Source organism: Cheilinus undulatus, linkage group 16, assembly GCF_018320785.1.
Source record: "Cheilinus undulatus linkage group 16, ASM1832078v1, whole genome shotgun sequence".
Taxonomy (NCBI): domain Eukaryota; kingdom Metazoa; phylum Chordata; class Actinopteri; order Labriformes; family Labridae; genus Cheilinus; species Cheilinus undulatus.
This window is the reverse complement of record NC_054880.1, coordinates 29,905,947-29,932,576: the sequence shown is the minus strand read 5'-3', so window position 1 is coordinate 29,932,576 and position 26,630 is coordinate 29,905,947. Positions and strand designations below refer to the sequence as shown.

General features: G+C 39.4%; 1 protein-coding gene across 1 annotated transcript in view; it reads left to right on the top strand.

The window, feature by feature from the left end:
• The window catches only part of arid1ab (AT rich interactive domain 1Ab (SWI-like)), a 118,967-nt gene that overhangs the window by 33,612 nt on the left and 58,725 nt on the right, over positions 1-26,630 (top strand). Inside the window, exons 2-4 of the mRNA XM_041808332.1 lie at positions 12,523-12,747; positions 21,121-21,819; positions 22,623-22,739. Of these exons, the coding sequence (XP_041664266.1) occupies positions 12,523-12,747; positions 21,121-21,819; positions 22,623-22,739 (1,041 nt within the window). The remainder of the gene's footprint in view (positions 1-12,522; positions 12,748-21,120; positions 21,820-22,622; positions 22,740-26,630) is intronic.

Genomic DNA, 26,630 nt, shown 5'->3' with positions numbered 1-26,630 from the left:
CAGCGACCAATCAATTGGTCGTTGTGTGGGTGTAATTTCAGTAGACCAATTTGGTTGATAACAGACTAGAGCAAGGAAATTAATCAAAAATTAGATCAGATTGCAGTATGGCCTGCTGCAGTTTTGAGATCACAGAAAGTGCAATGTTTCTTAAACCTGAAATTTGTCAAAATAACATTTCAGTACGTTTTTTTAACAGAGATGTTATGCTCCATGCATTATGCAAACACTGAAGGTTCCTTTATTGCTGAATAATTTCCAAACATCCTTTGTTTTTTTCTTAATCAAAACAAGAATGACGTAAAAATGATAATCCCCTTCAATTTAGCAATTGATATCAAATTTGTGTATGAAGCAAGTTAATCACAGTTTGATAATTTTTTAACTGTTCATCCCAAGTTAGTGCTGGTTATAGTATACATAAGGTGCAGAACCTAAATATTCAAATTTTAAAGTCCCTTTAAAGTGAGAATAAGTCTTTATTTTAGGTTTATTGTATGACAGGCCTTTTTTATAAACCACCAGGCCAAATTTTTAGTCCTACTACACACCATGTTTTAAAACAGTTTACATTTTGAAAATTGCCGGCTTAGAGGATTTGATAAACGGAAAAAATCAAAGCAGTACATCAGAGTTAATATATCAACTTGAAGTCTCTATGAGTACTCTATTTTTAAATATTTTTAAGATAATTTTTGTTTCTAAGAAAAGATGAAGTATCTCAAAACCCTGAACCACCACACTGAAGTGTCCCAGTGTTTTCCAAACCTTCTCCATCTTTAAACCTCTGTGCTTCTTTTATTTATAAGTTTTAATTTTGATCTTGACACACACCCTTCTTCATAACCCTATAGAACCCAGCGTAGCGCTGGCGCTACGATTAGCATATTCATTTTTGATTGGCGGTAGATTTGAAACCGGATAAGATAGCTCGATAATTCTTTTTGCATATAAAATCTGAGGAGTTACATTAACATTTCACACATTCACCATGTTTCAGAGCACTTTGTCGTTGCAGTGATGGGTTTGTGAAAAAACACAGAGCGCACACAACAAAAATCTTTATAAACAAGACCATGGGTGTTTGCAGCACTTCCTACATTGAAATAAACATCATCACGTTGTGGGCATGACCTGTCACAGGATTCTTACATGTGTCTACCTGATAGCCCCCCCCAAAACGCCAAAACCTGGTCGCACCAAACAGTTTTACAGCTGGTGCAAAGCTTTCGAACTAAGTACAGCGTCAGATGAAGAGTCCAGCTGCTCATCTGGCTCGGTTTTTTTTACAGGTTACAAAATTGACTGTATCTCAAAAAGCAAGTTATGTACGGACTCCAAATAAATTTCTTGTGGTGCCAAGGGATATTGTGCAACTTTTTTACATTTACAAATTTGAGGGATACAGCTATGCATTTCTGTATTTTGAAATACATGTGTAAAAACAAAAATCAATTTTCATTTTTTTAGGTTTATTGCACTTTTAAGCAATTTGTTGTAGTAGTTAAGACATAAGTCAATACATATTATTAAAACTTGGGATATAAGTGTTATGTTGATGTAAAGCAAATAAAAATACTCTCAAAAATTGCACTATGGTATGTAAAAATGAAAGAATATGCCCTGGCGGACTTGCACAGTGGTAGGTTTTAAAGTTACTTCATAAACAAACATATATAGTGGGTGTCATTTGCTTAGTTCCAAATAATCTGATGCTTATTTAAACATACTCTTCTTCTCTTTATAATTTCATCGGCTAATTAGTTACAAACTCATCTCACCTTGTAGGAGAGTAGATTCAGAAGCTGGAGGTCTTTATTGAAAGAGCTCCGGCCTTGGCTCCACCGTCATAAAGAGCCTCTCGTTCTCTAGCTAAGAGAAAGAGGAATGGAGCCTTCCGTGGCAGATCCTGACCTCTAAACACAGACTCACACTCACAGAGGCCTCAGCCAAAGCTCTCTGGGATCTCGTTGGATGTGTAATGATGTGTCAGATGTGAACAACTTAAGCAATGTAAGGGGAAAATGCTTGTAAACAGATCAATGAAGGCTGGAGCAGCCCAGCAGACTGTTTGAGTGTGCAGAGAACAGACGCGTTAACGTGATCGAATGAGGTAGAGGAGTAAAAAAAATGAAGACATCTGGAGAAGGTTTCACAGCCTGGATTCCCCACATTTAGACTTGGCAGCAGAATACATACTTTTAAAGCCATTATGACATGTTTTGAATGCTCTTACATAATATTGAGCATGTTTTGGCAGGATTTGCACCAGTTTATTATGCACATATTGGCATTTTGTATACTGGATTTATTCCACGGTAATTTAGTGGGGATTTCAGTAAAATGAGTGATGAAGCATAAACAAACAGGAGCAGCAGTTTACACACCTGAATGGATAAATCCTAATTAAAGAAATATTTACCAATGACTGATGAGGGACATTCTTACACTGATACCATGATGCTATTGCCAAGACAATGAAATTGCCTGCAGCTAATGATTAAACCAGTTTTTGATTCATCTGGTTGCCTTGTTTTTCTTTTTAATGTTTTTTTTTCTTAAACCCATATCATTGCATTTAAATAAACTTCAGCCAAACTGATTTATATAAACTTGGAGTCCAGAAGCTGAAACATTTGCTAAGTATTGATATTAAAGGAAAAGTGTCAAATCTATTAAACCACATCTTTAAATTATATGATTTTAAAAAGTTGTCTTAGTTCTCCTTTTACCTCCTGGGCATTTTAAATATTTGAATTATTACAAATCACTCAAATCAGAATTGATACAAAATAGAAGATGGCTATGAATAAAAGATTTTAAGCCCTGAAAGTAGTGATTTCTGTTAAGCACATATTGGTCTAACACCTGTAATCACACTTCTTCTGCAGAGTTAGGGGGCTGAGAGCTGTCACTGGTATTTATAGCTCACTTGCTGACTAAACCGTACACCTACTTCAGTGATACAACTGAAAACAATATGAAAGTGACTGCAAGAAGTTGGTTCTTAATGGAAACTCTAATATCAAGAGGCTGTCAGATAAAGCACAAGACTGTGGTTGTTATAAGTTTTGACATTTGCATATATTTTTGATAGTGTGTTTATTTAAATGCTACAGTCTGTTAATTTTGTAATGATAAATAGTATTGGAAAAAAAACAAAACTTAGTGACAAAAAAATCCCTGAACTCTGATGTGTTAGACACACTCTGAATCCATTTTCCCATTTAAAACGTGCTCTGCATCCCATACCACTATTAAAACTTTGTCACCATTCATTGTGAATTGCAAGCAGCTAACCATCCAAGGCAGGATGGTTCCATCTTTGAAAGATTCGGGCTAATGCACTTGTTCCCAGTCAGAGGATGACTAGACAAATTCAGGAGGAGGTGGCGGTAGCAGACGTGGTTTAGTTGAAGTGACTGCAAGCTGATAAACAATGGTTGCCTGTCAAGAGCTTAGCAGCTATGAGGACAGTTTTATCATACCATGACAATATTTCTTGAAAGAAGAGCAAAGAAATATGCTGAAAGCTTTTCTTGGTGGAAAAGATATTTTTGCTCTTCTCATGATCAGCTTCAGCAGGTCTAATTTACCAACTAGCTCCATTTATAATTATCAGTTGTCTGTCAAGCTTACATTTTGTAGTTTTTTTTTCCTGCTGAGTTTATGCCTGCTAGTTCATATATTTTGTTGCACTGATTACTCTGTAATGAATGTGACCGACAGAACGTTAATCCAATCATCCACCCAAGTTTTATGTTTCTGTTTTTTAGGTTCTGCCCTTCCCTAACACCATCGATTGGTTGTTGCCCTGACAAATGTGAAATATACCTCAGGCATGGATATGTGAAATCGTCTATCTTGCTTGTGAGGGTAGACGGCCACTTCTGATTAAAAAGTGATTGCAGACTAGGCTGATGGCGGCACATTTTAACCGCTTTTCTCCCTTGTTAGGTTATGATAATGCATTTAAAGAAAACAAAATGATGCCTAGAGGTAAAAAAAACTCTTTAAGAGTAATGGGTTGATTGAGAAGACCTAAATTAAAGACAGAAAGTGAGCAGTGTAGGTGGGCAGTGCTGCTAGCAGGCTGTGAGTCAGTACTTGACTACTATCATTGTAGGCTGAGAGCTTAAATACCATTCTGTTAGCTTGCAGGATTGTAAACTCCACATGCAAATAACTGATAGAACTAAAAGAGCTGAACAGTTGCACAGAAACTGTATATTGTGGACTTTTCATATAGACAGTGGAAATAATCATGTAGGAAGGAAGTTTAAGCTCCTTCATAAAAATCTGCCTGTGTATTGTTAAATAGCTTGTGCAACTTATATTCTCAGATTTACGGTAGAAAATGTTTTGATACCATGTGTCTTAAACACAATCCTTGTTATTTAGATAAGTATCTATAAGCTTTTAAAAAGAATATAGTTTCATAAGAAAGATCAAAGAGAATAAAGGGAACTTCAGCTCTTTGACTATATTGGAAACTTTTGATACACAAATGTTCCTAATGTTTAGCTTGCATTTTTTGATGTGGTATGGAAACAGGCAGTGATTCTGCTTGATTTGACTAGTACCATGTTGAAATTAAAACTTCTGGTGTTGTGACAACCCTATATAGGACTCTTGATAGAGTTAGACTTCACCAAATGAAAGCAAAGGTACTTAAGTAGTCATAATGAACAGGCAAATCTTATGACATTGACAAATTCTGAGTCAGGTGCAGCCGTTCAATGGCATGATTTAGACAAAGATTACTCACTGCTGTAACATTTCTAATGAGTGGTTGTTAAATGAGACACAACAGATAAAGAGAAGGATCTTTGTTTTGTTTTGCATCGACACTGACTCTTCACGTGGCTCAGGGAGCTCAATACCCTGAATGTGGCCCTCCCTCACTGCTGAGCCCAGAACCGAGCTGTCAGACTTCTTAATGGAAAAGCGGGTGTAGATATATTCTCACCGCCAGCGATATATCGACCCAAAATGGTAAGGAAAAAAAGGCTGATTGTTTTATGGCCTCGGTCATCGCTGGGAGATTTTGTCTAAATGAGAAATAGATTTTATCTTTTAGTGTAGCTGCTCTGTAGTTTGTTAGCATGCTAGTCATTTTTCATGTGGATAGGAGAACGTTAGCTGGTGATTCAGGCCTTGGTGGCACACTTTACCGATGACACAGGAGGCTCCGTCTAACTGCTTAAGCAGCTCATTAGAAAAGAGATATGGCATATTTCTGTGCAGTGGAGAAAGGAGCTGCAGCTTTGTTTGAGACAATGTGGAGAAATATTTAAAAGTTTGTTCTATAATTGGGCGAATGCACCTGCCTGGAAAAATTGCATTTTTAACCTGTCATCTTTAGGCTAAACAGCGTGGAGGGAGGACTCCCATCACAGGCTGGAGTAGGGCTGGGTGATATATCGAGTTTTTACAGTCTGGTTCATGCTTCTGCGTCAGGTTGTGGTCTTCGCCGTTGGGACGGCTTCATACTTGGGCTCTGGTGTGTCTTATTTGCTCCGCAGCACTCCACCAGAACGATACTCAGCAGTGTGAGCCAGTTCCCAATTCTGTCACCACATTTCCTTCTTGTTTGTGGCAGGAAACCATGGCCACCAAAGCTGATAAATTATGTTGGAGATGAAGCAGATAAATACTGAGCAGCAGTTGATTCTTCTGCAGTTATTACAAAGAAGAAAAGAGAAGAGACACAGGAGTAGTTTGAATATTAGAGACATGGATGAGGAAATGTATGGCTGGTATTTTTGGATGCTAGCAGGTAGATTTCAGTAGTTGTACTGCCATGTTCAGCCATGTACCTCACACCAGAGGATGCACAGTATGCCTGTAGACAACTCAGAGATTTACCGTGGTCCAGTGCTACACAGTGGACCAGTCACAGAGCTTGCAGTTTACGTTGTTTCACAGGTATACATTTTGAGTATATACATGATGGCTACAGATTTAGGCCTCTGTAGGGTTGAGGGGTTGTAGATCCATGGCGTCCATGCAGAGGCATAAATCAAATAAAAAGTTATTTGAACTTTTTAAATTAAAAGCAAAAAAAAGTCATAAAGTCTTATTTTTACTTGTGAGAGGTCTTAAATTTAGGAAGGCACTTTGACTTAGAAGTGTCTTTATCTAATTTTTATTTTTACGTAGAGCTGGGGGATATGGCCTAAAACAGATATCCTGATATGTATTTTTGCTATATCCTGATACATGATATATATCGCGATATATCTCAGCAGCTGTATAATGTTTGATTCAGCCCTAAATGACACCAGTTTGATGATTAAAATAGACTGTTGTATTGGATTTTTAATAAAATTGTGTGCAGAAAGGTTAAAAATCAATATCAAGTCAAATTTAGCAGTTTTATTTTGAAAAGGACTTCATTCAGTCTTCTACTAATAAATCAAAAATACATAAATCATGAAATACGCTGTCTTTTACAGTGTATGGTAAATCCTGAAATGTTTTCTGTGTTATGTTTACTACTGCTGATTATAAAATAATTATTTTCCTCGTTAAGGGTGAAGCAAACCTTCACAAAACTCACCAATCCTGCATGCAGCTGATGGCCAAAACCCTGCAGTCTAGTCCACCATTCAGGCCAAAACACTGCAGTCTAGTCCACCATTCAGGCTCCCAGCTGTGATTACATTAGTCTGTTCTCTGCTGATGAATGCTGGAGCGGTTTCTGACAAGTTCATGACATGAGAGCGTCTTTAGACCTTATTTAATAAACTCTCCTGAGTGATCATGGGGGGGGGCTTGTTTGGAGGCAGGAACTTTTTAACTCCTAGTTGTCTGTGTTTTGAGTTGTTAGACTGACATAAGGCTCTGTAGTTGTGGAGAAGTGCATCACATTTGTCCACTGCTTCTCTCTGACATTTACGACTCTGGCGGGGAGTTTTCAGCAAAATGTTTGTGTGCAGGCAAATCACGTATTCTGGGTGGAGTGTCTTTATGAGTTTTTTAAATCCTGGCTTTTCAACAACACTTGGCTCATGTCTTTAGCGAATACCACGTGAGTTCAGCCTCTTCCTTTTTAAAGTTGAATGACTGCTGGATGACAGACCCAGCGCTGTTTCTCGTTGTCCGTCTCTGTACGCAACTCTGTGCTTACTCGCCACGTTGCTCTGTTTACCTTCCTCTCCCTTGCTTCTCTCTCCGCTGATAAAGAAATGCGCATGTGTGGAGGAGTTTTCTGGATGGGCAGGGGAGAGAGAGCTTTCTGCTGTGAGAGATGCGTTCAGGGACAATGGGAGAAGTGAAAGCCCAGCAAGAAATTCACGCTGACGGCTCAAAACTTCCATATAATTCATACTCGATGTTTGCAAAAAGTCATTTTATACATCGTGCGTGGCAAAACCCTAACCCTAACCCTATTTACCTATATTTATTTGGTTTTAATTTTTCTTTTTTGATTGTATGCTGATGAAAAGGAAGCATTAAATGTGCAAGAAATCATCAGACTTGGGTGTTTATGACAAAAAATACCTATGACCTGCATCAGTTGCCACTTCATCAACAGTGCTTTAAACCAGCTCTGTCCAGTGTACCCAGAAATCCCACATGCCTTTCATTACCTCCACCAAGGAGGTTATGTGATCGGCAGGGTTTGTTTGTTTGTTAGTTAGTTTGTTTGTTAGCAACATAACTCAAAACTTATGGACAGATTTTGATGAAATTTTTAGGAAATGTCAGAAATGGCATAAGAAAGAACTGATTAGATTTTGGGAGCGATCGGGATCATCGTCTGGATCCAAGAATTTTTTAAGGATTCTTTACTATTGAGGGATAGGGCTAGTGGTGGAGGTCTGCACTCTCCAAGTGCTTTTCTAGTTTTTGACTGTTTGCCACACAATTAGTTTAAATTGGTATTAAATCTTATCAGCTCAGGTCTTTAAAAGGGTCTTAGTCTTGTTAAAAGTATGTAGGTACCCTGAATACTAGTTCCCCATAAGCTCCATCCTGTTTCAAAATTGGGCCAGCATGTCATGCTCAGCAGTTTAGGTAGTTCTCTTTGCCTTTGTGTGAAAAATTTGAAAGATCATAAAGTTTCTGTGCCTTTTCATTCTGCCAGTCATTAAGATAATGGACATTTGATCAAAGCATGATATTGGTATAGAAAACAACCATAACTTCAATATAAAAGTGTTCCCGGTACTTTTGCACATAGTGTCCTAACATGCTTTTTCATCCCAGAACATCACATGCTTGCTGTCCACAGCATCTGTGAAAAATCCTCTTCCTGGTGAATTTCAGAATCTCCTTATGAATAGTAAAACAGCTAGCACTCTCAGTGTGAATGCGGACTAACAAGAGCGTGGTTTTCCTTGAGGGAAAATAGGAACATGAAGATAGGGGTAAAACATTGTGCTGCATTGCTGTGCATCGCCCTATATCGCTCACATGCTGTTACACTGTGTCCTAAATGCACGCGAGTGTCAGATGACGAATCATATCATGCAGCATTGCATGCTCACTGTCCCCGCTGGATCTGTTAAATTTTCATTTTCCTGCCCAACAAATTTCTTTTTTCCTTGTTTAAAAAAGACATCTAGTACTTTTATTTTGAAGATGGCAAAACAGATATGAATCAATATATTCATGCTGACTCCATAGACTTGCTTGTGTCGCGTGTAGTTAGGACACGGTGGTAGACAGTTTGTAGTTTGTCTGCATTTCTGTCAAAGATGAAAACCTGACTTATATTGGGAGCCTAGGACTTCTATTTTTGTTGCTGTGGAATCAAACAGGTTTCAGCATTTTTAGGCTTTTTTACTTGAATTCTATCAACGTTTATCAGTCTGGGATTTTTTTTTATGCCTTTGCTGTTAACAAATGCTCATCATTTACAGATCAATATCACCGGTAACATATCAAGTTTTAATTTATGGGCTGCATCGCGCATCCCTAGTGTTTGTGTTTAAGAAGGTGTTTTAGTGTGACGCGGTGTCCTTCCTTTCAGAATGGGGTTAAAAGTGCATTAGAGGTCATAGGAGATGGTCTACCGGGGCCTGTTACCTCTTCCCCCCACGGTGTGGTCGGTAATGACCCTTGGGAGTGTAGTAACACCCCCCCCTACTCCTCCTTCCCTCCACACAGACAACACAACACACGCTCCTGAACCTGGAGGAGCACAGGGGAGTGTGGCCTGGGGGAGGCTGGAGGGAAAACCCGGACTGGAATATGTTATCTTACATAATGTTGGTTGACTGCCTCGACAGCCTGTTGATCCCCCACCCCCCTCCACATCTCCTCCAACACCTACAGGATCCTTCACACACGCATATATTCACACACACACACCAGACTCCTGCAGAGTCCCCCCCCCCACTCACCCACCCGATCTTGTCTTTCTCATCGCAGCGCTGTCATTCATAGAGTGCCAAAGCCTGCTGCTTTATTAAAGCCCAGGAAGAGCAAGGCCTGGCCTGGGTTCAAACAGCAGTGCAGCTGGGACCTGTTACATTTTCGGCAGACTGCCCTCTCCGTCTCACTTGCTATAAATAGCCTCGGTGGTTGTCTCCCTTAACCAAGTAAAATATTTTTTTTTTTTTTTTTTTTTTTTTTTTTTTTTTTAGTGGGGGAGGAAAAACACACACAGATTAATAACCGTGGGAAGCAATGAAAGCTTTGTGTCTGCTGCCCGAGGTCAGCAGGCCAGGAGGTGTTGCTACTTCAAAGCCCTCATTGTGGCTCATACTTTCAGACGTCGCTGCGGTGGGTTTGATGGGGACACAAAGGCGCTGCCAGTGGTGGGATGTGTACATGGCACAGGACTGTGCCAACCAGCCAGATACCAACACCGCCCTGGTTTAGATTTTTCTTTTATGCATGGACTTGACCAGTTTGTGACATCTCAATGACTCTTTTTAAAGTTTGGATAAGTAATTTTACAGAAGAGCAACCAACACTTCCAGAGTAACCAAGCATAGATGTAACTCGGGCCAGCACAAGAGACATCAATTGTAAAAATCAGGGCTGCTGCTCTCAGGTCTGAGTTTGTTCAAAAGGTCAAATCCTTTGCCCTGTTTTGCATCTCTGCTCTGAATCAGCTCTAGGGTGTGCAAAATCAGCATTAAACTGATATGACATAACTGTTTTCAACTTTTACTGACATCTGTTAAACTCTGCATTACTTGCTGGTTGCTTAAATCAGCGTTTACTGATGCCTTGGTCAAAAAACTCAGGCAGACTCCTGCACACTAACTTACTGCACAAAAACACTGGCGCTAAAAGAATGACCTATTCTGGGGGTAAATTTGACTGTTACCCCTATAGCTTTTAATAAAATGTTCATAAAGATCTGTATTATTTTAAAAGCGTAGGTATTTTTATACTACTGACCATTACAATAATGGAGATGTCATCATTTAAAATTTATGTTATTGAAATGTTTTGAAAGATAGCAAGGTATCAAATCTTTCACAATGTTAGCTATGTTTCCCACAAAATGATGCTGCACCTCAGTGATGGAGCTGGCCTGGGGATGGGACAGCGGCCCCTGGTCAGTACAAAACACATGAAGGCCCTCTTGGAGTTTGCAGAAAACTCAAAATGTAAGCAAAGTGGGCTTTCATGTGTTTTGCACTGAGGAAAGGCTTCCGTCTAGCCACTCTGCCATCAGCCTATATCGATGGAGGACTGCAGTGATGGTGCTCCTTCTGGACCATTGCCCTGTCCCCTTCTTCTTGCTCCGTTTGGCCAGGCGACCAGCTCTTGAAAATGTCCTGGTTAAAAAAAAATTCTGCAGCCTTTTCCAAATCTGTGCCTTACAACAATCCACTCTCTGAGCTTTGAGCTTTCCTTTGACTTCATGGCTTGGTTTTTGCTCTCATAAGCATTGTCAACTGTGAGGCCTTCTGTAGAGAGGTGTGTAACTTTCCAAATCATGTCATATTATTTTAATTTGCCACAGGTGAACTCCAGTCAAGGTGTATAAACATCTCAGCAAAGACTGAGAGAAATGGGAGGAACCTGAGCTAAATTTAAGTGTTGTTGCAAAGTGTCTAAATACTTAAGTCAATGTAATATTGCAGTTTTTAAAATTTTTAACACATTTTCAAGAAATTATGAAATTCAGTTTTCACTTTATGATAAGGTAGTGTTGATTAATTTGAAAAATAAAGGATGTCTGTAGAAAGTTTCTGTTCTTTTTGGTACCGTAAGCAATCAAATGATGCAGTCAGTTTTATTAATTATCGATTGTTGATGTATGAAAGCTTTAAGAATAGTCATATTTTTAACCCAACGCTGCTGAAAGAAGGATACAGATCAAATGTTGTATTTGGTTTGTTGGTTGAGAGAGTAGCAGAAATTTGCTTGCAGCATTTAATCAACTAGAAGTTGCCCATTTTCAGGTGTCTAGGACTTCTACTTCTGCTGCCATGGTATTTTAGCAGGTATCAATATTATTTGAGTTTTACTAGTGCCATATCAAAGTAAAAGTTCTGGTATCACTGCAGCTTTGCTATGGAAATCAATCTTACACTGATTGCTGAAGGAAGTGTTTAGAATTTGCAGCCAAAGTTGGAATAAAAAGCAGAAAAGAAAACGCCAATCCTGTCATCATCGTGTTCATTATTTCTTACAGTGTAGCGTGTTTTCTTGGGGTGGATTCCAGCCATCTCTTCTGTACACACACCATCAGACACTTTATGACCTTGGCTCCAGCTGTTGACAGGCAGGGTTACCTCATTTCAAGCCCCCCCTTCTCCTCTTTCTCTGTTCGCTGGCTGGCTCTCTGTCCAGAAAGGCCGTCTGGTAGAGTAACACTGCCTGCCCTGGCCATGTGGATCTCCCAGAGTCTAGGCCAAGGCAAGGTCAGTCCCCTCCAATACCGTCACCCCTGCCTCCGTCCTGACGTGGCTCCAGCTGAGGGGTGGGCCCGGCTCCAGCCCCCGCAGACACTTCCACTTCCTTGAGCTTATTTTCATAGAAACCCTCCCCGACGTCTCCGCCGTAACAGTATCCACCCACTGGCACAATGATCTCCTGGGCAGGGAAACGCTCCTGGCGGATGTAGTGGGCTCATTCATTCATTCATGGCCAATTTTTTCCTTTTCTAGTAGGAAAGTAAATCCACTACTGTTTTTCCCTCCCCCTCCTGCTTTTTTGTTCTATATTTGCTTGATTATACTGTGACTGGTTTATGAGATGATGCTTGCACAACACGCTGAACACTGGAGCCATTATTTGTGTTCATTGCTGAGTAATGCTTTTTCAAGAAACGCCACTAAAAAGCTTCCAAAATAACTGCGGCTATATTTGAACCAGGATCTTTTCCTGTCACGTCACCGGATTCTGAACAATGTCCCATCACTCGCATCATTACAGAGCTTGTTATAGTGTGTTTGGGTGTGTGACTGCTCAGTCTAATAAAGGCACGCCATAACCATAAAGTTTAAAATCATAAATGTGTGACAGACAATTATCTCTCCATTCAGAGCATCAGAATATCTGTGCACAGTTTCAGTTCATTAAAAATACTCTCTCTGTGTCCTCCAGCCTCCAAGCCCCATGGACCAGGTAGGGAAGATGCGAGGCCAGCCATACGGAGCACCCAACCCGTACTCCCAGCAGCAGCAGCAAGGGCCTCCCACAGGGCCTGGACCCCAACAAGGAGGCTCTTACCCAGGACAGGGCTATGGACCTCCAGCCCCTCAGAGGTATCCCATGGCGATGCAGGGCCGAACACCTGGAAGCATGGGCAGCATGCAGTACGGGCAGCAGGTCAGTAACTGTGGCGTCAGCAGATATTTTTGTCTAAACCTCTTTTTGAAGTTACGGGTTGACTCGACATAAAATCTGATGAAAAAAGTGTGTTTTTATTATTTATTTTTTAATCTACAAAGTTGGCTGCGTCTTATACAAGTGTGACCAACATACAAGTAAAAAATGTTGAGGCATGAGTACACTCAACTGACTAGAGATGTACTGATGAAAATTAGAGCTCACACCAATGCAGCTGTTATTTGCACCACACAAATATTTTACAATGCTCCATATCCATTCTGGATTCTGTACAACCTAAACATTTTTTTATTTTTTAACTATACTCTAGTTAGCAGGTTGTTAACTTCATTATAATTTCAAAGGAGTGTAAAATTCAATATTCAGTGGTGGAAGTCATCCACCCGCTCCCTCCTGTTGTTACTATATGAAAAAGGAGTAACATTATACAATGTTGTTAGAAAAACTATACATTATGATGATGCAGAACACAGAAGCTCATGCAGACAAGAAGAAAAAAAGAGTCCTGCTTTAATGTTTTTTTTCTGGTAATTTGCAGCAATCTCTTGCAGCAGACTAGTGTTCAAAAGGTAGAATTGCCTAAATTTGTCTTATCACTGAAGACATTTCCTTTTGGCAAAATGTTTTTTAATGAAATTAAATAACAAACTGGTTTCAGCTTAACTTGATATTTCGGGCCTTGTGTTTTTATGTAAAGGACTGATTTAAAGCACAGAAAGATTTTTTTTATGCACTATTTTAAAAAGAATCAATACAGGACTGCACATTTGTAACCCTCTCTTCACAAATGGGGCAAGTTCAAAGTGCAGCCTGTGACGGGGTTATGTCTGGGTCCGTAGATAAGTCGGCCAGGTTTCAAAGATTGCGTCATGTTCAAAAAGTCAACGTCAAACCTATCTGAACAGTCATCAACAAGAGTGTTGAAATCCCCAAACATTAAGTCACTGTCTGCTGGATGTGAACTCCCGATAACCAGCAACTCTTGTGCTTTGTGAAGGCAGCTTATAAAGACAGTTAAAGGAATTACGCTGCCCTTGTTAGTAAGGATTACTGTCAAATATTGACAGGGTGACATTGTTTTAACTGTAAACTACAGCCTGTGGTGCTAAAGGTGAGCAGGGAAAAAAGGCATGCATCAGAACGAAGATACATCCATGTTAGTTTTAAATAAGGTCCAAAAAAGATGAAGCCAAAGAGAGATCAGAAAAGTTGGACTTGTCTCAGGGAGGACATTAAATAGGGACATATTTAGTGCCTCTGTACTTGGTCACAGTGACGGGCATGGTTTGAAGTCTGGACCACAAGTTAATAAGTTTTTTACTTTCCTGTTAGTCGAGGCAGTCGAGCGTTTATTTAAGCTGTGACTTAATGTTTCAGGAATGGTGGAAGTGCCAGCATAACGGAGATAAACGGACCGTCAGAAGCTGACTCGTTGATGCACACACTTTGTAAGACTTCAAAGCCAGTTGATGTTGGATTGTACCTCGAAATAAACCAAGACATAATTCTACATGAAACCACCACTGATTTCAGATTTTTTATTACTGGTTAGATATACAACATATGTTTCAGAGATGGACATGTTACCATTTTCCTTTCCTCATTGTCTTTAAGCTACACTAAGTGGTCATTAGGGGCAGTTTTAAAGACAAATGTGTGGTATGAAGATCTAATTTTCAGTAAGAGGGAAAATAAACTCTCTAAGAGTGTCCAGATTATTTTTTTTGCTGACAAGGATCATTTGCGAGTAAAGCCAGTCTATACAGATACAATCACGTTTTGGTACATCCTTTAATCTAACGTCCAGTTGTAAACCTTTTCCTTTAAGGCCTTGATAGCAGAGACTGGAGAACGCTTTAAATGTCAAACTGCTTCTGAATAGTTAATTTAAGTCTTGATTAAGGTCAGAAATATTTATTTGATCATTTAATGTTGAGGGAAAAATCTACAACCAAAAAAATCTGACCTTTGTTTGAGAGTTTTGGTTTGAACCATGCAGGTTTTTATTTTGTCCTCCTTACTTTTTAAGATTTTGTTGATTGCTTTTAAGGTTATAAATAGCTTGGCACCCTCCAATGGAATTGATCTCTTACATTATCACACTCTAGTTTGGTGACTAAGGACAACCATACAGCTGCTCTATAAAGACTAAAACAATGGAGAGGTCAGGCCTTGGCAGCGGCACCCATACAAGATCTGCTCAGTCTCATGACGTTTTCAAGTCACGACTTAAGTCCTATCTCATTTCCATTACCTCAATTCAAACTGACCTTGACTCTTTCTATTTATTCTATCTATTTTACAATTTATATTGTCCAGCCAATCTTATTGTCATGCTGTTTATGGTTTTTGTCTCTGTCCTTTGCGTCTGTGTGTCCCTGCGTTTGTGGGTTCTCTTAGCTTTTATTTGGATTTTATTTGGATTATATTTAAATTTCAGTGTCTCACTTGGTTGTCTAGTACTTCAGTCATCGTGAGTTGTTTTAAATGTGCTTTATGAACAAATTTGACCTGAAGTTACTTTATAAGTCATGGACATGAGAGTCACAAGGCATAAAGATCACAATCCTTATAAGTACTCCAAATTTGTTAAATTCCCCGGTTAGTAGGGCTGCAACAACAAATCAGTTGAATTTATAAAAATCAATTAACAAAAGGCATTTAGGAAAATTTAAATGATATAAGGAGAAATGTTCACCGGTTGACCATTTTCCAGGGTATGATGTCAGTGTGTAAAAGTTTTGTTTCCAAAATAAAATCTCTGACCGAATCAAAGTTTAGCTTTCAGGCACATGCAGCATAATTAATTATTAAAAAAATCATTAGATGTGTTCACGAAGTAACGTGTCTTTTCATAGATTTATGAAAATGTCAGCCAGTGGGGAAATAGTAGCCAGCTAGGGGTGCCTGAAGGCTTAGTACCCCTAAGAGTAATTCTGAGGTCTTCCAGAGGAAATTTGAAGTAGCTTGTACAAAACCTCCAAAGCAATCTGGTGAACATTTAAGCAACAAAATTTAAAAAAAAGAGCTGTAAACTAATTGTTCACATTGTTGCAATATTTGATAATTTATATTTAACTTGTTAAGAGGCAGTCTTATTGGAGTGTTTAGATTTCTTTATTTAATTTAGGAATGCATATTATTACCAGTATTGAAAGATATTAGCTAAAAATGATTAATTATCAATATCAGCAGATATAAACATTTCTGTTGAGGCTGTAAATATTAGGGGTGGGAATCACTAGTGGCCCCACGATACAATATTATCACGATACTCGGGTCACGATTCGATATTATTGCAATTTCAAACATTTTGCAATATAGTGAGTATTCCGATACCATATATTGCGATATATTGCGATCTAGAAATTTTTAGCTGATTAAGCATTAGTCTTGCCCCCATGTTTGTCATATTTCCACAGTATTTTATTTTCATGTAGTACTTCTTGTTAACCTTATGTGTCATTTCCATCTCATTTGGCCCTGCTTGCATTCCTAATGTCCTTCCCCTGGTGCTGCCATGTTTGTTGTACTAACTTTCTCCTGCTCTATGACTGTCACCTCTGCCCAACTCACTGGACAAACATTTTTCCACATATTTTTCCATTATCATAGAGTTCAGTTCATATAAGAATAATTTGAAATAAAATCGATACTTGGTGAACGAGACAATACGATATATCACCAGACAAAATATTGCGATACTATACTGTATCGATTTTTTCTCCCACCCCTAGTAAATATCAAATTGCACCAGGTTGTTTCAGTGCTGTTCATTGCTCTATTAAAGGTTACTGTTTACTAATAAAATAGTCTTTTGTACACAGCATTAGAGGTGCTGGAAAACATCGAGTCAAGTCAGAATCACATATATTAAGTTCTGTCCTCGATCCAGCACAGACAGTGAAAACAGGATCTATCATCTGTTTCACATCAAAGACTGGTGTTACGGTTTAGCGAGTGACCATGTTAACTGGTGACTATTATCAAATGTGTCTGGGATTATAACTGATTTAGAAAACGAGCCCTTTGTTTGGTTTTTCATTAAATTGATATCTTCTAAACATAGGATTAGACATAACAGAAAATGTTCAGTGTTTTAACAAAGTTGTGACTATGACATCCACAGACACTTTCAGCTGAAAAGGCACGAGTAAACATGGTCACTTATTAAAATATAACACCTGCTCTCCCCCAGCATTATTTATAGTGAAGGCTTTGGATTTATGATTTTTTTTTTCCACCAGCAAGTGTTGGATAAATACCTCACCTGATTGAGCCCACAGTTTATTCATTTTAAAATATATTTTGCAATGTAAGTGCATATTACTGTTTTCTTCATTGTTGTAATTTGTTGAAAAACACTGACAAATATGCTAAAAAGCATTATCTTTAGCACATTTTGTTATGCTTTTTAATGTCAAATGATAACTTACAGCTCCTAAATGTACACTAGACTGGAGTTTTTGGTGAAATGATCACCTCTTTATAAGAAATAGGAAAGTAGGAATCTTAATCGGTAGATACTGAAAAATTCACATCTCTAGTGTTTATGTAATCCAAAGAAATCACTCCTAGCTTCTTCTTATTGAATGTTTGTGTTTGAAAAAGATCCCATCTATCATGTGTGGCTGAATCTGATGTTGTTGCAGTAGACACAAAAAATGTAAAACAAATAGTCCGTCAGAACAGGTCACTTAGGAGAAATCTGGTAGTCCTTACAACATAAAAATCTCTGCATATACTGGTATCAGTATTGGCTAAAATAAGTTTGGAAATATTGACACAGTGTTGAAATGAAATTGTAAGTGCGAGAAAAGCAAGCTGTGACTCGTCGGTTTAACTATTTTGTTAATTTAGTTGAAGGAAAAAGTAGGTAGCCATCTGTAAGGGTTAAGTTAGTAGTCTGCTGTTTTGCTGACAGCTGGTGCTTGTGGAAAGCCCTGAGGTGACCTAAACTATGAGTTTTGTTGTAGTATTAAAGTCTCTTTTTGCTTCATTAAAACAGGAAGCAGGAGAAAAAAGTATTTTAGTCATGTCTAAGCACTTTCTAATTATGGTGAATTAAAAAAAGCTAACATCCAGGTTCATGTAGTAACCGTTTAATAAGTAGGAATAAGACCCCTCTTGAACTCTCTCAGCCAGACGGCTTGTTTTAACAGAGAAATGCATGCAGGGAATCCCTCAGAGTCAAGTCCTTTCTTCCACATCCGTTGTCTGTGGTCTCGTGCCCATTGTGTGCTGATTATCTCATACTGGCCTGCCTGGTGTTTGACCGTGGGCTCGATAAGTGCCCTGCAGAGAGAAAACAGCTTCTCTTCTTTTGACAGAACTCCACTCCACAATACCGCCACTTGACGTTGTTTTAGACGCCTTTACTATCTCCTCTTTCCTTTGAAAAACTGGAGTAGCTGAGAACCTCCCAGAACAACACGTGGCTTCTTTTTTCATTTCCTTTCTTTTTTTTTTTTTTTTATTACTGTGTTTCCTCACAAGGTCAGGGTTTTCTCCTTCTCTGCTCCTTGAGGGTAATGAAACGCAAACGCTGTATTGAAAGGCTTTCTGCGCGCGGGATCGGCTTGAATATGAAAAGATTCATATTGAAGTTCAAGGAGATGAAGTCAGAACTCAATTTTTATTTTCACGGCTGTAATTTAAAGCGATGCGCCGCTGAATTCTTGCACTTAGATGCTTTTCTCATGTGCTTTGACTGATCAGTTTATAGCAAGGAACACACTCCTCTCTCTGACACTCACACTGAACAGTTGTCTTCCCTGTTTAATCTGCGAATACGATGCTGATTACTCCGCTGAGAGTGAACAGAAAAAAAAGAATCAAAGAGGTGACTTATTTGGTTATTTTAATATATTTTTATACTTTTAGAAAGGATCCTGTCAGAGCACAGCCTGTGTTCAGGTAGTGATTGATATTCCACTGAGTAAACCCATAGTAAAACCTGAGTTCAGCTGCAGAAAACTGACTGTTCATGCTGCAAAATGTTTTATTTATACTCTATCTGGATGGTCTTTCTAGGACAGGACGATACCGCAGAAAATATTAGCAACTTCTTTACTGACCATTATAGATATTTATCAGAACATTTGATCTGATGATGAGCAGGTTTACATGGACCTGAGTGTCTTTATTGGACTTATCCTGGTTTTGATCATATTCATGATTTGTGTTTGTGTGCATATAGAGAAACCAGGTTATTTACATCCATGTTTATGTGATAAATACTTGCATCCTGCTTTCTGAAAACTGTAACTTGCATGCGCAGGTGCCTGTAAAGTTTATTTTTAACAACTTAAATTACGTTATTTTTAAAACCTGAGAAAAATTAGCCCATGGGGGTGTATTGCAGGCTCTGCACTATTGAATACCAACATCACAGTCCAGATACAGTGTGTCCATTTTATTTCCAGCAGCAGGAGAAGAGAGCAAGCAAATATTAAACATGCCCTCATCTCTGCTCAAATTAAACATGATGTATGAAAAGGGATTTATATCCATGTGGATACCGAATCCTTAATACATTGTGTGGATGTGATCAGTTCGATATCCGATAGCTGAGACTGCATATGTAGGTGGTCTGGGACGCCTTCATCCTAATTTGATCGGTTGCAATAAGACCTTGCATGCATTAAAGACTGTTCCATTTTCTAACGTGATCTGTGGTGTTTTTCTAATAAAGAAAGAGCATGGCTTTGCTTACGTCTGTCCGGCCTCACCCAAGATATGGACCTTATAGTCTCAGCTCAATAATGAGAGCCTGTCTTCATCAAACAGCTCTTCATTTGACACCATTTGGGTTGCTATGTCTTTGAAACATTGACAAAGATGGAAAAAAACCCCACCATTTTTGGCTTATCAGTGAAGGACAGATCACGACTACATTGTAACTTGAAATGAGTTGTCATTTAAATCGAACCAGCACACCAAAAGTTTTATTTGCTAAATGGTAAGGTTAAGCAGATAATCAAAATTTAGATTAAGGTTGCATTCAAACCAGAGCTGTTTGCCGTTCACTCTAAACTAGATCTGGTCTGTTTCCCTGGATGGTCTGCATGTTTGGAGTGGTTTGAGAGCTCATACTGGTTCTGACCAAAAAAGTGAACTCTGGTCTACTTAAAAACAGGGCTTTTGGTATGCTTCCAGATTAACCCTGGTGCAGTTTGTATGATGTGTGAAAGAAAAGCAGACCAACTTGTGAACCAAAGGCAGAAAGTGGCAGAAAGTAGAATCTATGGATATACAGTGTATATATAAATGTGACTTAATACATTCAAATACGTGTTAATATCTCACTTGAGCGTCTCATGCAACGAATAACATGCTGGACAGCTCACTGCCTTACTTGCTGCTCATAATGACACCAAAGCAAAAGCAGGAATCACATAACAGCATAACTCTGGTGTTTCATTTATGTGGTAAAAAAAAAATTGAAAACACAGAAAGAGATCGATTTCATGTTTCGCCTTCTTCTACGTCTGTTTTTCTTCACCGCTCACTATTTGGGGTGACAAATGTGTAACTGCTGGACTTTCTCCAGATGTTTTACTTCATTTGACTAAGTGCAATGCGAAAGCAAACCAAACCACATAAAAGTGCAATAATGCTGCAACTTCAGCCCTGAACTGAACCTAGTCCCGTGGACTATCAGGTGTGGAAAACCACCTAAATTGTAATATTTCCTACAGCAGTTTAACCTGAAATGTGTGTCAAAATATTGGATTCATACATTTTTTGCAGCAGAGATTTTAAGCTCTACACCTGATGCAAAAATCGACCTTTTTTTTTTAAACAATAGTTTGCAAAAAATCTGCTTTTCCTTATTTTTGTGTGTTTTTCATGTTAAAGACAGAAAAGGCATGAAATGAACATTCCCTTAAATACAGCAACTCACATTGCATCTGAAATATGAGTAAAAAAAAAAAAAATCACAAATAGATATTTTTTCAAACTAGTTCAGCCCTATTTATAAAAGTGATTGCTTTAATGGCTGCAAGTAAAACAAATCACTCAATTTGCTGATGTGACAGATACATGAAAGTATGGTATTCTTATAAATTCCTGCATCATCTAATTTCATCTTAACATATAATCTTGTTTAACAGGAACAAATGGTTTATGTTTGATCCATCTTGTATTGGTTGTACTATGGAAAGATTTATGCTTGTGTTTGTCGAAAAATCCTCAAGATAGGTTATCAGATCTGTCCATATAAGGTAAAAATGTTAGCAATTTTTGTCACTTTTTTGCTGCGTTAGGGCTGAACTGTCCAGCCCTAGCTCCTCCCCCTCTGAACCTGAACTCTCATTGATCTGGACCGATTTCTCTCTTCTTCTCTAGATGTCAACGTATGGACAACAGGGGCCAGGCAGCTACGGCCAGCAGAGTCAGGGCTACTACGGTCAGCACGGCCCTCCCCCTCACACTGGCCAACAGCAGCCTCCATACCAAGGCCAACCCCAGGGTAGCTCTGGGACTCCTTACCCCCAGCAGGGCCACCCCACACAACCTCCAGGCCAACATGGGCAGTCAGGACCCCCCTACCAACAATCCCAAGGCCCCCACGGTACCACTCCAGGTCAGCCTCCATACAGCCAGCCCTCACAGTCTCAGCCAGGACAGCCGTACGGCCCTCCCCAGCAGCAGCAACCTCAACAGCAGCAGGGACCAGGTCCTCAGAGTCAGCAAGGTCCACAGGGCCAGCCTGGCTACCCACAACCCCCAGGACCAGGGCAGCAGCCGCCACCGCAACAGCAGCCGCAGCAGCAGCAGCAGCAGCAACAAACACCACAGCAGCAGCAGCAACAAGGGCCCCCACAGCAACAACAACAACAACAACAACAGCAACCAGGGGGGCCACCTCCTCAGGCCCAGCAACCTCCAGGTCATGGGCAGCAGGGTCAGCCATCACCCTATTCCCAGACACCTCCGCTGCAACAACAACAACAACAACAACAACAGCAGCAGCAGCAACAACAACAACAACAGCAACAACAACAACAACAGTCACCATATCAGAGGTTCCCACCTCCTCCACAGGTAATATCACCACACACAAGTCTGTTAGCTCACATATGCCACATTTTCACTACATGTTGACTTACTTAGAAGCTTTTTGATTGATATCAACCCAGACAAGGTCCAAAAGATGCAGTTAACTCACTGAAAACTGCACATTGTTTCAGGGAGGATCCACAAGGAGCATTGTGCACAAACGAGCGGTGTCAGCCTTTAAGGTGTAGACATGTTAGATTGTGTTGCAGATAATGTGCAACTATTTCACCTGGAGTTTTCATATCTGCTTTGGTAAAGGAAATTAAGAAAGAGAACTTGAACCCCAAATGCAGTGGAAATGCAATGAGTCATTCTATGATGTAGGGCTAAACAATATTCGAAAAAAGTGTTATTGCAGTGAGTTTTCTTTCTGAATGATATACAGGTGCATCTCGAAAAACTAGAATATCAAGGAAAGGTTTTTTCACCTGTGATTCAGTTCAATAAGTGGAACTTATTGGAAATGTGGAGATGCATGTCTGGAGAGTTCAACAATATATGCCTGTAGACATTTTCAGAGGCTGGCAGTCAACCAGTGCTACCCAGCGGACCAATCACAGGGCTGGCTGTCTGCACATTGGCTTCATGGATAGACCTCTGTGCAGGATTCAAGGCAATGCAGAGCAATCATAGATTTGATGCAGAAGTATAAATTAGGCTCAAATATTCACATTTCAGTTGCCTTAGCATATTCATCCAGATCAGTGCTGATATGTTATCTGTGTCTTTGTATTATGTTTACATGTGTCAAATCTGTTGCATTATCTCTTTCTTGTTTCCGTAATCAGGAACTCTCCCAGGATTCATTTAGCTCCCAGTCCAGCGCTCCTCCTTCCAACCAGCCCATGGCCTCCAACAAGAGCAGTCAGGAAGACAGCATGCAGGGCCGGCCCTCAAGTCTGCCGGTGAGCCTACTGTCTCTTGCACATGTTGTAATACATATTTTACATCCCATGGACAAAGCTAAAGAAGTGGAGTTTACAAACCTGAAAATTTCAAGTAGTTTTCAAATTAAGCTTTGTTATTGGTGAGCACCTTGCTCAGCAGAAATGACTGAAAGTAGTAATCCTCTGCAGCAAGTAGTTTTCTTAATGGATGTAATTGGGAGACTGGAGTTTATTTAAATTTGTAGACCCATTTCCTGACTTATATTTGGAAAAAAAAAAGAAGCACTCCAAGAGAAATAGTCCTACTTGAAGTGTCATTACAGCTACTTAATCTGGCTTTTGTTTGCACTGGCACATTATTTCATTAGAATAGATTTTCCAACAGATCTCAGCCGTGTTGGTCTCCATCTGAAGCTAGATTGTTGTAATTATGTATACTATTGTTTTTTACTATTTTGGAATATATATGTGTGAACCACTCATGTTTAGACTTCAAACTGTGATGCTTTGAAACAACTTGTTATGATGGTGACTCATTTTCATGCAAGTCAATATTCAAAAGAGACAGATCACCAAATACTAGCTGAAAAATGTGCAAGTCTTTGCGGAAAGTCACGTTTTGATCCTAGATTTAGGATTGTTTCTGTACTTAAATCAATAATCTCTGAAAAATAACTGGAACTTACCCTATTTGGTCTTGAAAAAGTGTCATAGTTTGTGCAGATCAACCTGTAAGCAGAATACATAGAACTGTGGGACAAATTTAGCATCTTTTAACCAACTGTGCAAATGAATTTATACCAGAAATCAGTACCTTTTCTGAGCTATGTGATGGACATTTTATGCTCTTTCAGATCTGTATCTGCTCTGTTTTGTGTGCTGCACTAAAGCAAGGTCAATATTCAGTACTTTGGACTGCTGACTCCAGTGGATTCCCAGCTTTGTTTACAGCTTTATGTTGACAAGCCTGTAAAATTACTGACTGACTGCTCGACTAGACAGAAGTCTGCTTTTATAAAAACAATCCATCTTATCCTAACCTGAACCTCAGTTGGCAATTGCAACATTTTTGACTGCACAGTAGGATACCAATTACAACATTTACATTGGGGGCTGAACTGCTTTTTTATTAGAGCTCAACTGATGCTTTCTAAATGTACAGTGCACTGATATGTCCATGCAGACTTTTTAAAAGAGGGGAAAGCTGCACTCTAAAAGAACTTGTAAAGCATATTTAACATAATTATTACATTATTAGTATAATAGCATAAATATTACATGCAGTTTGAAAGAGTCAGTCTATCATGTTGGTTCAACTAAAACTGACATTTAATTTTAATGTAAGCGTGTTAGATCAGCCGAAATCATAACAGTCAAATTTTTTAAAGTCAGACCATCACACCCTGATTGTGCTGCTATTGGTCTTTCTTCATGCATATTTAGACTTCAGTCTTACCAAACTGGCCAAGGCTGTATGTAAATGTGCCCACAGTTTCCCTGCCAGGCTTTGACCTAAAGGTGGACGAGCAGAAATATTTAGAAGAGTAGAAGTTGCTTCAACATCTGCCTTTGAATATCACCACAAGCTACAGGGATGACCTGCATTTCATTTCTATCAAATGGAAAGTGTATAGAGTATGTAGGAAATATACAGAGCTATAAAGTTTGTCCGTGTTGTGACTGTGCGACACACATGTTTCAAAAGGCAACATCCCATGGTGACTAGCTAGAAAGGGGCATATTGCTACCCCCTTTACAGAATTGGTCTAACTTCCACCAACAGATCAATTCTTCCTCAGTGCTTGTATACTGCACAAGGACAGTAGTCCAATTAAATTGCCTGATCAAGCTATACCTATAGCTTGAATTAACTGTGCAAGTTAACCTTGTGAGCATTTTATCAGTGCCTCATTAAAACACCTTAACAATCATTACAGGTATCCTTACTAGATTACCGTATCACCTGATGGCTAATTTTAGCCTCTACCTTTTGTTCTATTTTTCACATTGAGTAAAAATCCTCTCCATCTTAATGTCTGAAAATGCTCCCCTTTCATGTTGATCATGATGTTGCTATTTTAGATGGAGCCATTACAAAGTTACATGTTCCTTTAAAAGCTCAGTTAAATAGTATATTCTGCCTTTTCTTCGAGGTTTTGTGGATAAAATCAGCTTCTTAAAAGGTTTCCTTTCTAAAACATTAATGGAAAACTTTAGCGGCGTAAGATATGACAGTGATGAACTTCGTTCATTTTTGTGGCTTATTTTTTTCTGTGATGAATTTATCAAAATGGAAATGCTATTCAGACTGCACACATTACAAAAATCCTTGACAACCAGATGGAACAGATAGCACTGGTGCATATCTACCCATAACACCTGTAGGAGTCGAGTCAGCTGCTTTGACACTGTCGGGGTTACACTTGCATCCAGTGGGGTCTATTCTGCACAAAGTGTCACGTGCTTCACAAGGGTGCAGAGGAGAGAAAAGGAGGGAGAAGAAGAGCATTCATCTCTACCTGAGGGTGATTACCAGATACTACAGCCAATCACAGAGCATAGATGGGGAATCCCCAACAAGTGGACGGGAAATAAATAAAAATAGACCTGGCCTGGCCTGCTCGGCCAATGGTGGAGCCCGCAGAGAGATGTATAAATAAATAAGAGAAATAAATAAAAGAGCAGGGAAACACATCCTGAGGGCATCCCCTACTGGCATAGACAGCGCTGCCTCTCATCCCTCCCTCCCTCTCAGCGTCTCCCACTCCAACCAATCACTCACACTATTTGAAGTTATTTGCTTGCACTCCCTCAATCCCACACCCTCCCCTCCTCGCCGCCGACTTCGCTCTCTCACTTTCATTCTCTCTCATTAATGATCTCATTTCTCACTCTCCTTCCCTGAGGCCCAGAATGAGGTTAGCTCCACAGTCTGACCTATAAACAGTGCCATGGAAACTGCATCGTTTTACAGAGAGCCACCTCTTTAACTGAAGGATGGGGGGATGAGAAGAGGGAGGGAAGGGGGTTCTCTCACCTTTATCTTAGCCAGAGGGCTACCAGGAGCCAGATTTGCTTCACTTTCAACAATCCTCTTCCTGGCAGAACTCTCTTTTTTTGCCCTCTCAGATATTTTAACACGTCTGTAAAACCTGCACAGCTTGAGCTCACTGAACTCTCTCTTGGCTTCAGCTCATTTTTGTGAGTATGTTAAAGAGGTAATTCAAAAAATGGCAGCTGTAACTCAAATTTATACTCCACTTAGGTCTGTTGCATTTAACACAGAGCCTGACCGATACACTAGGAAACGGTTTCAGCTGGTCAGAAGGGAAGGAGATTGAAACTCAGTCCTAAAAGGACACGTTCTTTATTTTTCAAAACACAAAAACCAATCAAATTTGAGCTCACTGATACTGCTATAGTCTTATTTGGCGTAATATTACAGGCCACACCAGGTCATTTGGATAAAACCACTGATGCAAAAATCCAGTGTTTTTGTTCAATAGAGCTTTTGGTTCAGCTGAGCCCATTTTCACCCTGTCACGCTTTTTTTTTCTACTTCTGAAGATGGCACAGAGGGGGTATCACCTCATCCTTGCATTACGTCCCTGTGATGTTCAGTAAAGAAAGAATGGGTTTAGAAATCACAGCTTTTAAAGGCACTGTGAATTCAGCAAATACATTGTGTCATATTGATCAGATAGCTTACTAGCTTCTGTCTTGCCAGTTTCCACACTATTTTAAAGTTTGGATTACTGTTTTTTTGACTAACAAGACTTATTATGAATTTTGCCACAGCTGCTATTAGTTTGTAGAATAACTGACCTGCAGCCGCAACAAGGTGATTGTTGAAAGCCATTTTTTCCCCAGACTTTTCCCCTCGTACTCACTGGATTACTTCTTTCTGCA